The sequence below is a fragment of the Semicossyphus pulcher genome, unplaced genomic scaffold, assembly GCF_022749685.1.
Source record: "Semicossyphus pulcher isolate SPU_LCO1_2020_fin unplaced genomic scaffold, fSemPul1.0.p SCAF_22, whole genome shotgun sequence".
In the NCBI taxonomy this organism is placed as follows: domain Eukaryota; kingdom Metazoa; phylum Chordata; class Actinopteri; order Labriformes; family Labridae; genus Semicossyphus; species Semicossyphus pulcher.
The window spans coordinates 22,122,458-22,137,490 of NW_027211696.1; the positions used below are offsets into that span (position 1 = coordinate 22,122,458).

The window sequence follows — 15,033 nt, forward strand, 5'->3', positions numbered from 1 at the left end:
AGAGTGCTCCACCTGCTGGAGCAGGTGCGTCATTACTGTGAGGCCTGCTGGAGCTGGCAGGAGAACCACGAGAGGGGCGTCGACCAGGAGGACAACCCCAGTGAGTGATGTCACACACACAGCGACCAATCAGGAGCTCAGATTATGTGTGTGTTTAACCTGTGTGTGCGTGTGTGTGTTCAGTGCCGTCTCCTGTGGAGCATCAGATCTGTCCAGCCGTCTGCGTCCTAATGAAGCTGTCATTCGACGAAGAACACCGACATGCCATGAACGAGCTAGGTGAGACATTTACTGACTGTTTATGTACCTGACTGTTTATTTACCTGTTTATGCAGGTGATGTTGGAGCTGGTTGTTAATGCTCTCTTGGTGGGTTTTTTCTACCTGCAGGCGGCCTGCAGGCGGTGGCGGAGCTGCTGCAGGTGGACTGTGAAATGTTCGGCCTGAGCAGCGATCATTACAGCGTCACGCTGCGGCGGTACGCTGGCATGGCACTCACTAACCTCACCTTCGGAGATGTAGCCAATAAGGTGAGAGGAAACAATCATGTGAACACAACATAAGGTCTCGTCTCTGCCAGGAAACAATCGGATCACAGCGCTGTTTTTTCCCTCAGGCCACACTGTGCTCCATGAAGGGTTGCATGAGAGCGATGGTCGCACAGCTGAAGTCTGACAGTGAAGACCTACAGCAGGTAAACTCACCTGTCTCCATGGCAACCACCTGACCTCTGTTTTTACCTTTTCAGGTTGATGTTTTTCTGAATTAAAATCAATAAAAAACATTTTTAATAATGACGAGTCTGAGAGCCAAGTTCAGACCCTTGCCCGTCCTCTCCCTCTGACCTCGACTCTGAGTCTAAGAGGATCCGGATCAGGTGTCAAACACCTTCAGCTGACTCGTCCCACCTTTTCCCGACACTCACACCTGGTCTCTCACAACTGGATGACCATGAAGACCTTTAGACTGAGCCTTTAAGATGGCAGCTGTGAACTTGTGTCACTTGTTTTCAGGACTGTGACTCTTTCTACAAACTGGTCTAATGCCGTGTTTCATGCTGTGATGTTTGTTATCTCAGGTGATAGCGAGCGTGCTCAGGAACTTGTCATGGCGTGCGGATGTCAACAGTAAGAAGACACTGCGTGAGGTGGGCAGCGTGCGGGCACTGATGGGCTGTGCCCTTGAGGTCCAGAAGGTAAATAAACACTTTTCTGTTGGTCTGTTTTTGTACTTCCCAATCAGGTAATGAAACAATTCTTCTGCTTGTTCAGGAGTCGACTCTGAAGTCTGTTCTGAGCGCGCTCTGGAACCTGTCGGCTCACTGTACAGAGAACAAAGCCGATATCTGCGCTGTGGACGGCGCGCTCGCCTTCCTGGTGGGAACTTTGACACATCGCAGCCACACCAACACGCTCGCCATTATCGAGAGCGGCGGAGGAATCCTGCGGAACGTGTCCAGCCTCATTGCAACCAATGAGGCGCACAGGTAAACACCTGTACATAATTGAACACCTGTTCAGGTAAACAGCGGTTATACCCTACAGTACACATTAACATTTTATCAATCTTTCTGCAGGCAAATCCTGCGTGAGCACGGCTGCCTACCGACTCTGCTGCAGCACCTTAAGTCTCACAGTTTGACCATCGTGTCCAACGCCTGTGGGACACTCTGGAATCTGTCTGCCAGAGACGCCAAAGACCAGGAGGCATTATGGGAGTTGGGCGCCGTAGGCATGCTGCGTAACCTCATCCACTCTCGACACAAGATGATCGCCATGGGCAGTGCCGCCGCCCTCCGAAACCTGATGGCCAACCGCCCGGCTCGCTACAAGGACACAAGTGTGTTGTCGCCGGGCGCTGGCGCCCCGTCACTTCACGCTCGCAAACAGAAGGCTTTGTTCGAGGAGCTGGACGCCCAGCAGCTGTCAGAGACCTTTGACAACATCGACAACCTGAGTCCTAAGGCGGCACATAGGAAGGGGCGGGGCTGTAACGGCACAGGAGGGGGAGGAAGCACAACACGCTCTTATGCAAACACGCCGGTGCTTTCCAGCCCAAAGAACGGAGACGGATCAAAGAGGACGAGTGAGGACTCTGCGTACGCTCGGCCCGTGTTCCCACCCAGCGTGCGAGCGTCCAGCGACAGCCTCAACAGCGTGACGAGCGCAGATGGATACGGCAACCGCGGCAAGACCAAACCGTCATCAGAGCCGTTCTACTCGTCAGACGAGAGCGGAGCCAACAAGTGCTGCGTATACAGAAAGTACCCGGCCGACCTGGCCCACAAGATCCGCAGCGCTAACCACATGGCAGATGATGACGGAGCAGAGATGGACACACCCATCAACTACAGCCTGAAGTACTCCGACGAACAGCTGAACTCTGGGAGGCAGAGTCCAAGTCACCGCAGCGCTATCGAGAGCGACGAGGATGACCAACAGGATGCCCTGCTTAGGAGGAGGAATGACGGTGGTGAGCCTACAACCAGCAGCCGCATGGCGTCTGTCCAGCCACGCTACGTCGCTGCCACGGCAACGTCAAACTACAGCAGTGACACGACAGCCGAGCAGCCCATCGATTACAGCCTGAAGTACAGTGTCGATGCCCCCTGCAAACCACTGTTCAAGCCCGAAGATAGTGCTGCCCCCCCTGTTCCCCCTCCCCCACAATCCTCTGCCAACAAGCTCCGCCCCCCTCCCCCTCAAACCAATCGTACAGCTCAAAAAAGCAACCAGGAGTCAACGCAGACATATTGCGTTGAAGACACGCCAATCTGCTTCTCCAGAGGTAGCTCTCTGTCCTCGCTGTCATCAGAGGAGGAAGAGGAAGACGGAGATGTCATTGGAAGGAAGAGGAGAGATGGGAGCGTCATCAGCGGCGGTAATGACTACCCAACACTTCCTGTCAGTGAGAAAGATGCACACGAGCAGCAGCAGAGGCAACAGAAGGAGGCAGAGAGCCAGACAGCCATTGCCGCTCCTTCCACACGTGGGAGACGAGGACATCATCATCATCACGGCCACGCCCACCACCACCATCACCATCATCATGTGACATCATCATCAGGCGCCAGGACTCCCAAGAGTCCCCCGGAGCTGCCGTACGCTCAGGAGACACCGTTGATGTTTAGCCGCTGCACCTCTGTCAGCTCTCTCGATAGCTTCTCCACCTCCTCCATCGCCAGCTCAGTGCGCTCCAGCGAGCCATGCAGCGGCGAGCCGAGTGGTGTGGTCAGCCCCAGTGACCTGCCAGACAGCCCCGGTCAGACCATGCCGCCAAGCCGCGCCAAGACGCCTCCGTTGCCACCAGCAACACAGAAAACAAAGGAGGAAGAAAAGGCCAAGAAGAAGGAGGAGGAGAGCAGCGCTGACGTCCTGCTGCACTTTGCTACAGAGAGCACGCCTCATGGCTTCTCCAGAGCCTCCAGTCTGAGTGCGCTCAGTGTGGATGAGCCGTTCATTGCAGCAGAGATGAAGACAAAAGAGGAGCAGGAGGGTGGAAACATGGAGAGGAAGGAGGAGGCACAACCCATCCTTGACGAATCGGATGACGACGATGATATCGAGATCCTGGAGGCGTGCATCAACATGGCCATGCCTAAATCATCACGGAAACCAAAGAAACAGCAACAAGTGGCGCCACGGAAACCCAGCCAGCTTCCTGTTTACAAGCTCCTCCCCCCCCAAAGCCGGGCCCAGTCACAGCAGAGGAAGGATGTGCCGCCGCCACCGCCACCCCCAGAGGAGGTGCCGAGAGTTTACTGTGTGGAAGGAACACCGCTCAACTTCTCCACCGCTACCTCCCTGAGTGACCTCACCATCGACTCCCCGCCCAATGAGATGGCGGCAGTCATACCTTTAGCCCCACCCACCTCTGCCCAGAGGATTCGGACTGGACTTCCAGAGGGCGAGAACGGTGATGATATCCTTGCCGAGTGCATCAGTGCTGCCATGCCCAAAGCCAAACCCAGGAAACCAATCAGAGCAACGTCCAACATGGAGACCCTCCAAGCTCCACCCCTTCCCCCACCTCTTCCTCCTCTGGCCCCGCCTCCTCTTGGCCAACAGCAGCAAAAGAAGAAGCCAACGTCACCCGTGAAGCCGATGCCCCAGCGGGCGGCCTACAGCGGTGCCACAGCAACAGCTTCCAAAGCAAAGCCAGGGTTTGCCTTCGACTCGCCGCGTCACTACACACCCATTGAGGGAACGCCGTGCTGCTTCTCACGCAATGATTCGTTGAGCTCACTGGACTTTGATGAAGATGATGGCGGCGATAGGGCCGAAGAGGAAAAGAAAACAAAAGAAGAAGAAGGCAGGAAGAGGAAGCAGCAAACAGCAGCTGTTTTCCCACGAACAAAACCTGTGACCAATGCAACAGCATCTGACGAGAAGCAGAAGTTCGCCATAGAGGACACACCGGTCTGCTTCTCCAGGAACTCATCTCTGAGCTCGTTGAGTGACATCGACCAGGAGAACAACAACAAGGAGTTTGCCCCGCCTCCGCCGCCACCACTGCCCGAAATAAAAGATGGAGGCAAAGCAATAGAGTCCCCTACTTCACAAGCAGAGCTGAAGCCCCGCCCCACTGGTGCCAGCGGATACACCCCGAAAGCATTCCACGTGGAGGACACGCCTGTCTGTTTCTCCAGAAACTCGTCGCTCAGCTCGCTGAGCATCGACTCTGAGGACGATCTCCTGCAGGAGTGCATCAGCTCTGCCATGCCCAAGAAGAAGAAGAAAGCTGCTACCGCCGCCAACACTGTCCCCCCTGCTGTCTCTGCTCCACTTCCCGAAACAAATGCTGAAGAAGGCATTCTTGCGGAGGAGGAGCCATCAGAAGCGCCCAGAAGCCCTGCCTCCCCTGACTCTGAGTCCTTTGATTGGAAGGCAATCCAGGAAGGTGCCAACTCCATCGTTAGCAGTCTGAATGCTGCTGCCGCCGCCGCCACATCGCTTTCTCGCCAGCCTTCATCAGACTCCGACTCGGTGCTGTCCCTGAAGTCTGTGGGCTCGCCGTTCCGTCTGCCAGCAGCCAATAAAAATGCAGAAGAGGAGGAGGAGGAGGGAAAGGAAGTGAAGCACGGGGCGAGGATCCTGAAGGGTGGAGAACGCACCACGCTGGAAGCCAAGAAGAAGAAGGAGGAGGAGGAGGAGGAGGAAGAAGAGGAGTCGAAGGCTGTGAGAGGCGGAAAGAAGGTGTACAGGAGTCTGATCACAGGTAAACCGAGGGCGGAGCCAGCAGCCAGGGGGCGGAGCAAACCCAGAGCAGCTGCTGTGGCTAAAGCTCCAGGAAGCAGCGATGGTGACAGAGTGGGCGGGTCCTCACGGGACTCCACCCCTTCTCGCTCCTCCACAGTAGCCAATCAGAAAGGAGGGAAGCTGTCGCAGCTGCCGCGGACAGCATCTCCAGGAAGTGCGTCATCATCCTCGTCAGCCTCTAAAACAGCCAAACAGAGCGGAACAGCAAGAAGCGGCGGTATCCCCAGGAGCGAGTCGGCATCAAGGGTGAGCGGCTCAACAGCTGCCAAGAAGCAGAAGGCGGAGCCAGAGAAGCCGGCGCTCGTCCGTCAATCGACTTTCATCAAAGAAGCTCCGAGCCCGACACTGAAAAGGAAGCTTGAGGAGTCTGCAGCAGCGGCAGCAGCGGCAGCCTTAGAGTCACCATCCAGCCCAGACACATTGCTACCAACAACCAGGAGACACGATGTAAACCGCTCCCACTCTGAGAGCCCATCACGCCCACAGGAAGTGACATCATCACGCTTCAGCCGTACTGGCACCTGGAAAAGGGAAAACGGGGGAGGAGGTGGGGGCAGCGGCAGCAAACACTCAACATCACTGCCACGTGTGGGGACTTGGAAGAGGACCGGAAGCTCATCATCTGTGCTGTCAGCATCATCGGAGTCCAGCGAGAAGGGGCGGAGCGAGGAGGAGAGCACCGCCAGGTCGAAGGGAACCTGGAGGAAAATGAAGAGTGGCAGTAGTGATGCCTCAGGGGGGCGAAGCGTCACAGACAAGTCAGAAGACGTGTGGGTACGCCTGGAGGATTGTCCTGTCAACAACCCACGCTCCGCCTCTTCCTGTTCAGCCCGCTCTCCCACCACTGCCAACGCCCCGCCCGTCATTGACAGCCCTGCCCCCTCCAAGATCCCCTCCTCCTCCTCTTCCTCCTCCTCCAACCTCAACCTGCGCCGGAGCTGCGAGAGCCTCGATGACAAGCCACTGCCTGAGCGGCAACAGCAACAACAGCAACCCTCCCAGCAGCAGCGCGGACAGCAGCGCAGCGGCGCTGTGGCGGCTCGAGTCAGCCCCTTCAACTATACTCCGAGCCCAAGGAAGAGCAACACTGATGTCACCACCACTGCTACGCCCACCACCACCACATCATCATCCACCACGCCCACACGGCCGTCACTCATCCCAACCCCCGTCACCAAAAAACGGGAGCCAAAGAGCGGGGAAGGCGGCAGCGGTGGTGGTGGCAGCAGCAGCGCTGGCGGTGAACGTGGTTCCTATATCGTGACGTCAGTGTAAAAACAGGAATCTGGACTGAAAACGGCCGCCACAGCGGGCACCTTTAACAAAATGGAGGACATGTAAATACGGCAGTCAGAAAGTGTTTGTTTGTGAACTGAACTTTACAGGAAGTGAGTCTGTATTTAAGTGCTAGCCTTGCCCCATTACCTGCCCTCTCTTCCCTCATTGGCTCCTCTTACCTGTCAGTCAAGCTTCTTTATTCGATGAGAGAAAACTTTAAAATGAACTTTTTATGTTTTTATACCACTAAAATGATGTGTAGCGCTTAGCTCCGCCCCTCTCTGCCTGTGCCCCTGCATGGTCCCGCCCCTACCTTAACGATGACAGTTACTATGGTGACATGATGATGATGATAACAATGTTTCTGCTAGCTGTAGCGTCTCTTGAAAGATTTCATGTTTTTTTAGAGTTCTGAGAAGTCGAGTTTTTCTCCCGTCATCAGCGTTCCTTCATTTTCTCACGTTGATTCGAAGACGTCAAATGTAACTTTACTGCAGTTTGATCTGAGAAAAGTTTGTTTAAATAATCTTAATAATGATTCAGATTAAAGATTAGATCAGTTTTATGAATTGTAACGAACAGACGGATGTAAAAACCTTTTTTTCAGAACTCGAACTGCGTTCAGTCAGAGAGGGAAGTTTGCTGCCGTGAAACCTGAAACTGTTTGAGGAAATGTTTGAAAAGTTCTTGAACTTCCTGGTGAATTTTAAGGATTTTTGTCTGAAAACTTCCCGCTCTGTGTCGCCTTGGCAACAAATAACACTGTAAGACTAAGTTATTGCTGTAAAACCTGAAAACCTTTTAACTTCGAAGCACATAATTTAAAACTAAATGATTTTTGCCAAAACTGTTTCACGGTGTTGCTCGTGGCTGAAACTTTCACTGTTTTTATGTTGGAGGAGGAAAAGTTTTAGATGAAATGTTAAACTGAAGAAGGAAAATAAAACATTTTAGGTGCAAATGCCTCATTTTTTATCGCTTCTACTTTTTACTTTTGTGTTTGGATAAATGAATATATATTTCTACAAATCTACGGAGGCCCTGAAGGGACATGTGTGAGTTCCTGTCCACTCCAGGCTTCCCTAGATTAATAGGGACAGTTCAGGTGAGGTTCAATACTCCGTTACCAACAATAGAAGGAGACACTGAAGCTAAGCTATGTAGCGCTGTGGGCGGGTCAAAAAGTTTACAGGTGTTTACAGGTGTTGGTTGGTGCGGGTCGTTGACTTAACAGAAGAAGTGGAGTTAAAGGGATTGTTCAGGCCTTACTCACGAGTGAGTACTACATACAGAAGGTTACAGGCAGCACAGCTTGAATACCAACATGGGACCTCAGCTATGTAGCGCTGTGGGCAGGGCCACAAGAGTCTGATGTTTTGACCTTAATAACTGCAGAAAGGGTCATCAACAGCCTGGAACCACCTGTCACCTGCAACCATGGACCACAACTGAAAGAATGAAACATCAGACAGAGCTGGAAGCAAACGGAGAACAAAAGGAAGATAAAGATTGACTGCAGGGGAATGTTAACAAAGTTACATCATTCGAGGTCGTGACGTTGTACTGAACTTCATCACGGCTGTGATTCTGTCGTAGGCGTGAGGCTGCAGGCCGACACCTTTAGGCTGTAACCCTAACCCTAACCCCGATTGGTTTGTTTTATAAGGAGTTTAACAGTATCCTCCTGGACCCTCTACTGACTATGCTTAACCGTTCATTTGAAAGTGGGATTTCAGCACAGTCACTTAGAGAGGCCAACATTTCCCTTACCCTCAAAAAGGTAAAGGACCCTGTGCCTCCTATTGGCCGATAGCCTTAACTTAACGCTCATCAGAAATTGCTCTCCAAAAGGCTAGCTACGCGGCTGGAAAAAGTGTTACCTCTTATATTTTTAAGGAGGACCCTTAATATTTATTTAAGGGTCAGAACTTGAGGCTCCTTAATGTTATTCAGCTATCACAGAGCTACAGCGACCGGGCCCTGGTGCTTTCTGTCGATGCTGGCACGGCATTTGACCGGGTCGAGTGGTCGTATTTGTTCTGTGCTCTGGAGGAATTCGGCCTGGGCGGTAACTTTGTAAATTGGGTCAAGGTTTTGTACAACAGTCTGACTGCGGCAGTTCTGACCAACGTGCGGAGATTCAGCAATTTTGCCCATCACCGGGGGGATAGGCAAAGCGACCCCCTTAGCCTGATGCTTTTTGATGTCGCAATCAAGCCATTGGCAATAAGGTAGACTGCTTATTATATTATATGCAGATGACATATTGGTACTCCCACCCTCAAACTTTTTTCCCAAACTATTCCCTCATTCGGCGCCTATTCACGGTCCAAAATCGAAGTCCGAAGCAATGCCACTGGGGTCTCTGAGGTCGGTTCCAGACATGGCAGAGCCCTTTCCCTTTCGTTGGTGCCCGTCTGGCTTTAACTATTTGGGAGTCCATATCCATGTCCTAACCCTAACACCCACATTTGGATCAGATGTTTAATTCTAATTTTCCTCCCCTTTTGGACACCATATAGGCAGATCTGGATTGTTGGGCACTTTTACCTGTTTCCTGGCTGGGTAGGATCGCTCTTATTAAAATGAATATCCTGCTTAGACTACTATACCCACTCCACATGACCCTATTTTATTATCTAACAGGGTTATTAAGTTGCTGGAAGGCTGGCTAAGTACTTTTATCTGGAGCAAAAGGAAGCCCACACTTAAGATGGTGACACTTCAAATGGCTGGTTCTGATGGTGGGTTTGATGTACGTAATGTGAAACTTTACCAACTGGCAGCACACCTACGGGTGATGGCGGACTGGCTTAAACAAGACCCAGGCTCAATCTGGCTTGATATTGAAGCCTCTCAGTCCAAATGCCCCCTATTTAATTTGTTTGTGAATTCTGCAGTGGTTAAGAAGCTTGGCTCTAGCCCTATCACTGCCATCCGCACCATAGAGGGCTGTGCTCAGTTAACATCTCCTCTAACTCCCATCCTGGATAGGCCAGACTTTCTGCCAGGCTGTCGAGACCGGGGATTTAGAATCTGGTACACCTGTGGGCTGACTAAATTAGGAGAGCTGTTTGCTGGACAGATTTTGTTCTCCTTTCAGCAGTTGCAGCAGCGATATGGCTTACAGAAGGGTGAGTTTATTAGGTATTTGCAAATCAGACACTTTGTCACAAAAGACACCACTCTGACGGCTAACAGTGCTGTCTCACAGGTAGAAGGTGCTCTAACACGTCAAATATCTAAGAAAAGTATTAGTATCTTTTACAGCGCTCTTAATTCTAACTCACCTGTAACCTGCCAAGGCACCAAGGAAGCCTGGGAGAAAGACCTGGGCATATCTATAAATGACTGGCGGGAAGTATTGGCCCAGGCCATGGATATGTATATGTTTGTGATCGTGCCAAGTCTATTGAGTTTAGAATTGTGCATCACATCTATTTAACACGTGCTCTGAAAAACAAGTGGGATACTAACTCCTCTCGGCTTTGTTGGAAATGTAACTCTGTGACCAGTGACTTTTGCTTGTTTTTGGTCATGTGTCAGAGGTCAGAGGTCCTGGTCTGATATTGTAAATGTGTATATAAAGTGATTTTTGGCATGTCAATACTGTTGGACCCTATGAACCACATACTTGGTCATATAGTGAACAACAAACACAAGAGACTATTTAAGTGACCTTTACCTGACCTTTGCTCCCAGGAAGAACATTCTGCTCCGTTGGGGCAAAGATGCTGTTGCAACCAAAAAATCGTGGCACAATCTCATAATGGACCATATCCCCAACGAATACTTCACGTGTATGCGTCACTGGACACTTTTTATAAAGTCTGGGACCCATACCTAAAATATATTGGACCCTCACCGGCATCCTCCATATTACAAGGGTTTCCAAAACCACCTTAGCCTGCTGGTGTATATCTACCTCCCTATTTTGCTGCAAACCCAGTCCCAAAAGTCAATAATGCCCACTATCTTCATGTGTTCCCTGAGCTGTTCTGTATCAATAAATATATTACACATTACACATTACACATATCCAAAATTCATGACCCAGAGATCAATGGGGAAAGGTCCAGGAACATGTCCACTCCTCTTCTGCATCATCAGACACGGACTGTTTTATTACACACCAATTAAAAGTGAAGCTTTCAAGGATGTTTCCTGCTGTGAAGCCTGTGACCGGTGAGGACAGGGACCAGCCTCGGTAGCACACATGTTTTGGAGCATGGTTACTTATTGAAGATATTCTAAACTCTATCTGAGATCCTGCAGAAACAACTTAAAGCAGACCCCGTCCTGGCCGTGTCTGGGGTGAGACTGGCTGCTGTGGAGCGGCCGGCTCACTTAACCTTACTGAACCATGTCATGAAGCACCCTCAAGTTTTCACTAAGAGGGGAGGTAAATGTATCTTAGTATTTTAATAAGACAAACCATGAATGAAACACACATCCTCCTCTTTTCTTTTCCTTTTGACATTTTTTCTTCCTTTCTCTTTCATTGTAGACATGAGCAGAATGTATATGGCCATAAATATATGTCTCTGTTTTAAAAACCCAAATAAAAGTGTGAAAAAAGTACACTAAGTAGTAAAAGGGACCAACATGTTACAAGTCAGCTAAACGCCATTGAGGAATCTATAAAAACTCTAAACAAACAAAAACACCACCAAGAGATTCGCTTATCTCGAGTCTAAAACAGAAGACCTGGAGAACCGGGGCAGAAGAAAGAACCTCCGGCTTTTTGATATAAGAGAGGGAGCTGAGGGCCAGCAAACACTGCTCGACTTCATTAATGACATGTTACCGCGATGGCTAGGGCTGAATCCTGACAGATCGTTTACATTGGAGCAGGTGCACCATAAGCTAGCATCGGGGAAGCCCAACCAAAACAGAGCGGTCCTGGTTCGCTTGTTAATGTTCCAGGAGAAGGAGTTCGTCTATCGTGAGGCAAAGCGACAAGATATCACACATGACGGGGTCAAGTTATCATCTGCACAGGATCTTTCGGCAGAGACTGTTTGCATCCGACGGGGATTTAACTCGGTAACGAAGGTGTTTGTTGACATAAACGCCTTCAGTGGATTCCAGCACAACCCCTGTAGGCTGAGAGTGCTGCACGGAGGTAAGATCCATCTCTTCTCAACGCCACAGGAGGCTGAAAGTTCTACAAAAACATTCCACAAGCAACGGCAGCTACACGTGACCCGTGAACTCAAAATGATGCACAACATAATATTAGGATTCCACACAAGAAACAGCTGATTAGCTGTGACTGTCAGGAGGTGCGGATATACACACATATATATATATATATATATGTGTGTGTATATACCAGGACACTGGTTGTTATTGAGGGCTTGGGTTGGGCTACGCTGACTAGTTGCTCCTCAAACTGTGGATCAGCATCCCCTAAAGGTTACTTAAGGGGAAAGGTGTGCATTTCATTATTGTTTGTGTGTGGATGTGTGTACTTGCATTATATCTATTAGTATTATATCATTATTTTTTAACAATTTCATAACTTGCCTTCATGCTGAGATTGTGATTTATGGAGAAACGTAACAGAAAAGTAGTTTGGACATTAATACTGCACCTGGACTGTCGATGGACTGAGGAAACTAGCCAAAATGAAAGTGTTAAACAGGGTAACAAAATCTTACATCTAAAGTAGCGTTCCTACAGGAACCACATTTAGTTGCCTCAGACATACAGTACTTAAATAAAAGAAAGTATTTCATGCAAGGGGGGTAGTCATTCTCAAACACAATTCAATACTATTTCGACTTTCAAAAACCATCCAAGACCCATCTGGAAGATACATTATTGTTCGAGGTAATATCCTGTCACTAAAATTAAATCTTAAATCTTAACCCTAACGACGACAGCCCATCGTTGACGGTGTCGGCGTTGGAGGGACTTTATGGGAGGGGATTGCCCTGGATCCAGTGTTAGATAGATCCACCCAAATGGAAACAACTCATGTACAAACCAGGAAAACTCGGATGAACTAAGAATGATTGAAGTGTGGAGAACACATGCCCCAAACACAAGGGAATACTCCTGTTACTCGAGCTCGTATAAAAGTCATTCACGTATTGATTATTTTTTAGTCTCTATGGAATTAATGTCTAATATCAAGAAATGCTGCTACAATAGTTTTGTACTTAGTGATGATGCAGCAGTTTCTATGGAGACGTAATAAAGTGGGATTGAGCACTGCCAGATAAAGTGGAGGTTACAAGTGTTTTATTACAGGATCCAACCTTTGTTAAATTTTAGGAAAGCTGCATTGATAAAAATGTTGAACTAAATAAAGGTGAAACCACGGCCAGCATTAGATGGGAGCATTTAAAGCTTACATAAGAGGTGAAATGATTAGTTACACAAGTTCTAAAACCAAACAACACAACCAAGAATTACAAGCACCAGAAAACCAGATTAAAAACACTGAGACATTTATAATAACAATGACCCTGAAAAGTTCCATAACCTGTCTATCATGAGCTCATTATGATGAATTAACACCTGACAGAGTGGCTAAGAGGTACAACATACTTCGACCAAGGGCAAAAGGCAGGGGAATTGTTGTCCTGGAGAATAATGAAAACGCAAACTGAACCAACAACTAAGAGCATGAAGTCAACATCAGGTGAACAATTTAACCGTCGAACCATCAGCGATAAATGATCATTTTAGAGACTTTTATACATTACTATACAAATCTGAATATACAGGAAATACAGAGGCTCAAAATACATTTCTTCTATCAGACGCTGAAAAAATGACAAGTCCTTAACAACAGCAGACCTTTGTGAAGCTGTAGGAAATCAGCCGGACCGGAAGGGTTACCTGTCGAGTTTTATAAAACATTTAAAACACAACTTTTAAGGCCACTTCTCGACATGTATGAAGCATCGGTTATTTTCAGAACGCTCCCAGTGTCTCTAAGATTAGCAACAATAACCCTGATTTAAAACCAAGCCCCCAACGGAAAGCTCATCCTACAGGGGAATTAGTTTAATGGCATGTGACACAAAGAAACTCTGCAAGGCACTTTCTAAACGATTACATAAATATCTCTCTCAATTGATAATTGATGATCAACAAGCTTTCGTACAAAAACGACAGGGATATCACAATATCAGACGGGTGTTAAATATATTGCATGAGTGACAGAATGCAAAAGATACAGCAAAGCTATCAGAAGATGCATGTCAAGCATTTGATAGAATAGAATGTGGTTACCTTTCTGAAGTCCTTCCGAGATATGGGCGTGGTGAAATGTATCTCAGCTGGATTCGACTACACACAAACCCAACTGCACAAATCCTGACTGATCGGAACGTCTCAAAGCCCTTTAGTTTACAGCGATCAACCAGACAGGGCTGCCCTCTGTCTCCACTGTTATTCAAGTTAGCAATTGAACCTCTAGCCACGGCTCTAAGAGCACACGTAGGACTATCAGGCATTACAATTGGGGGGATAGACCATCGCATTTCTTTATTTTCAGATGATATAATATTTGTCCTGAAAAATTTAAAAAATACCATCCCTAATCTAATGACATTTAAACATTTGGAGGGTTCCCTGGATATAAAATTAATAATTCAAAATCAGTTTGAATGTTTCTAAATAAGGAGGAAAGACATAGTCCCGTAGTCGTAAATACTGCTTTTATGACAACTACTGAAGGTTTTAAGTACTTAGGTGTTATGATCACTGGGCTTGGAATATATCCAGACGACTTTCTACAAACACAGAAACGGACTCAAATCGGACGGTGTTGGAGAGTACGGACGCTCCATCACTGAAAGTGGGGATAAAGGAACTACGGACTGGATCGGTCTGGAAACACTAACTGACATTGTTAGAGGCAAGCGGAGAGCCTTTGTGCAGCTCGGGGACATGAGCACCACAGACACCTGGACTGTAAACGTCACCTGAAAGGAAACTGTCAAATGTATTTAAATGTTTTTATTTATCATTCATTTTATTTTTTTCTTCTATATTATTATTGTTGTTGTTATTATTATGTATTTATTTATGTTTTTTTCCTAAATATATATTTAATAATTATTAATATTACTTTATTCTATGCAAGTTGAGTGTGAGCGTGTATGGGTGTGTATAAGTGCAGTGAATTGTTATTGAACGTTGCTTTGATGTAATGCTACAATAAGAAAATGGCAATAAACATATTGGGGGGAAAAAACGTTCTTGTTCTTAACTGCTGTCGACACTTTTCTGTTTGATCTTCAGTTATCTTTACTGATCGGTTTATATTTAAGAGTAAATTCAGCATCTTCAGTTTGTGTTCGAAGTGTAACTCCACATGTTGTCTCAGTGATTATAACGCTGCAGGTTCATACAGCTCTGTTTACACATTTTGTCCTGATCGTCTTTTATTGAACTTCATTTGTTTTTTGTCTTTGACACTTGCTTTGGCAACGTAAACATTTCCCATGTTAATGTTTATGAAGCTCTTTGAATTGAAA

General features: G+C 48.0%; 1 protein-coding gene across 2 annotated transcripts in view; it reads left to right on the forward strand.

Annotated features, from left to right (window-relative positions):
• Window positions 1–7,496, forward strand: part of apc (APC regulator of WNT signaling pathway) — a 28,310-nt gene extending 20,814 nt beyond the window's left edge. For both annotated transcript variants that reach the window (XM_069673904.1, XM_069673905.1), the window contains exons 11-17: window positions 1–100; window positions 184–279; window positions 390–529; window positions 616–693; window positions 1,078–1,194; window positions 1,271–1,485; window positions 1,576–7,496. The exon at window positions 1–100 is cut by the window's left edge and continues 101 nt beyond it. In XM_069673904.1, the coding sequence (XP_069530005.1) occupies window positions 1–100; window positions 184–279; window positions 390–529; window positions 616–693; window positions 1,078–1,194; window positions 1,271–1,485; window positions 1,576–6,532 (5,703 nt within the window). In that variant the 3' untranslated portion in view covers window positions 6,533–7,496. The remainder of the gene's footprint in view (window positions 101–183; window positions 280–389; window positions 530–615; window positions 694–1,077; window positions 1,195–1,270; window positions 1,486–1,575) is intronic.
• Window positions 7,497–15,033: the final 7,537 nt, after the last annotated feature.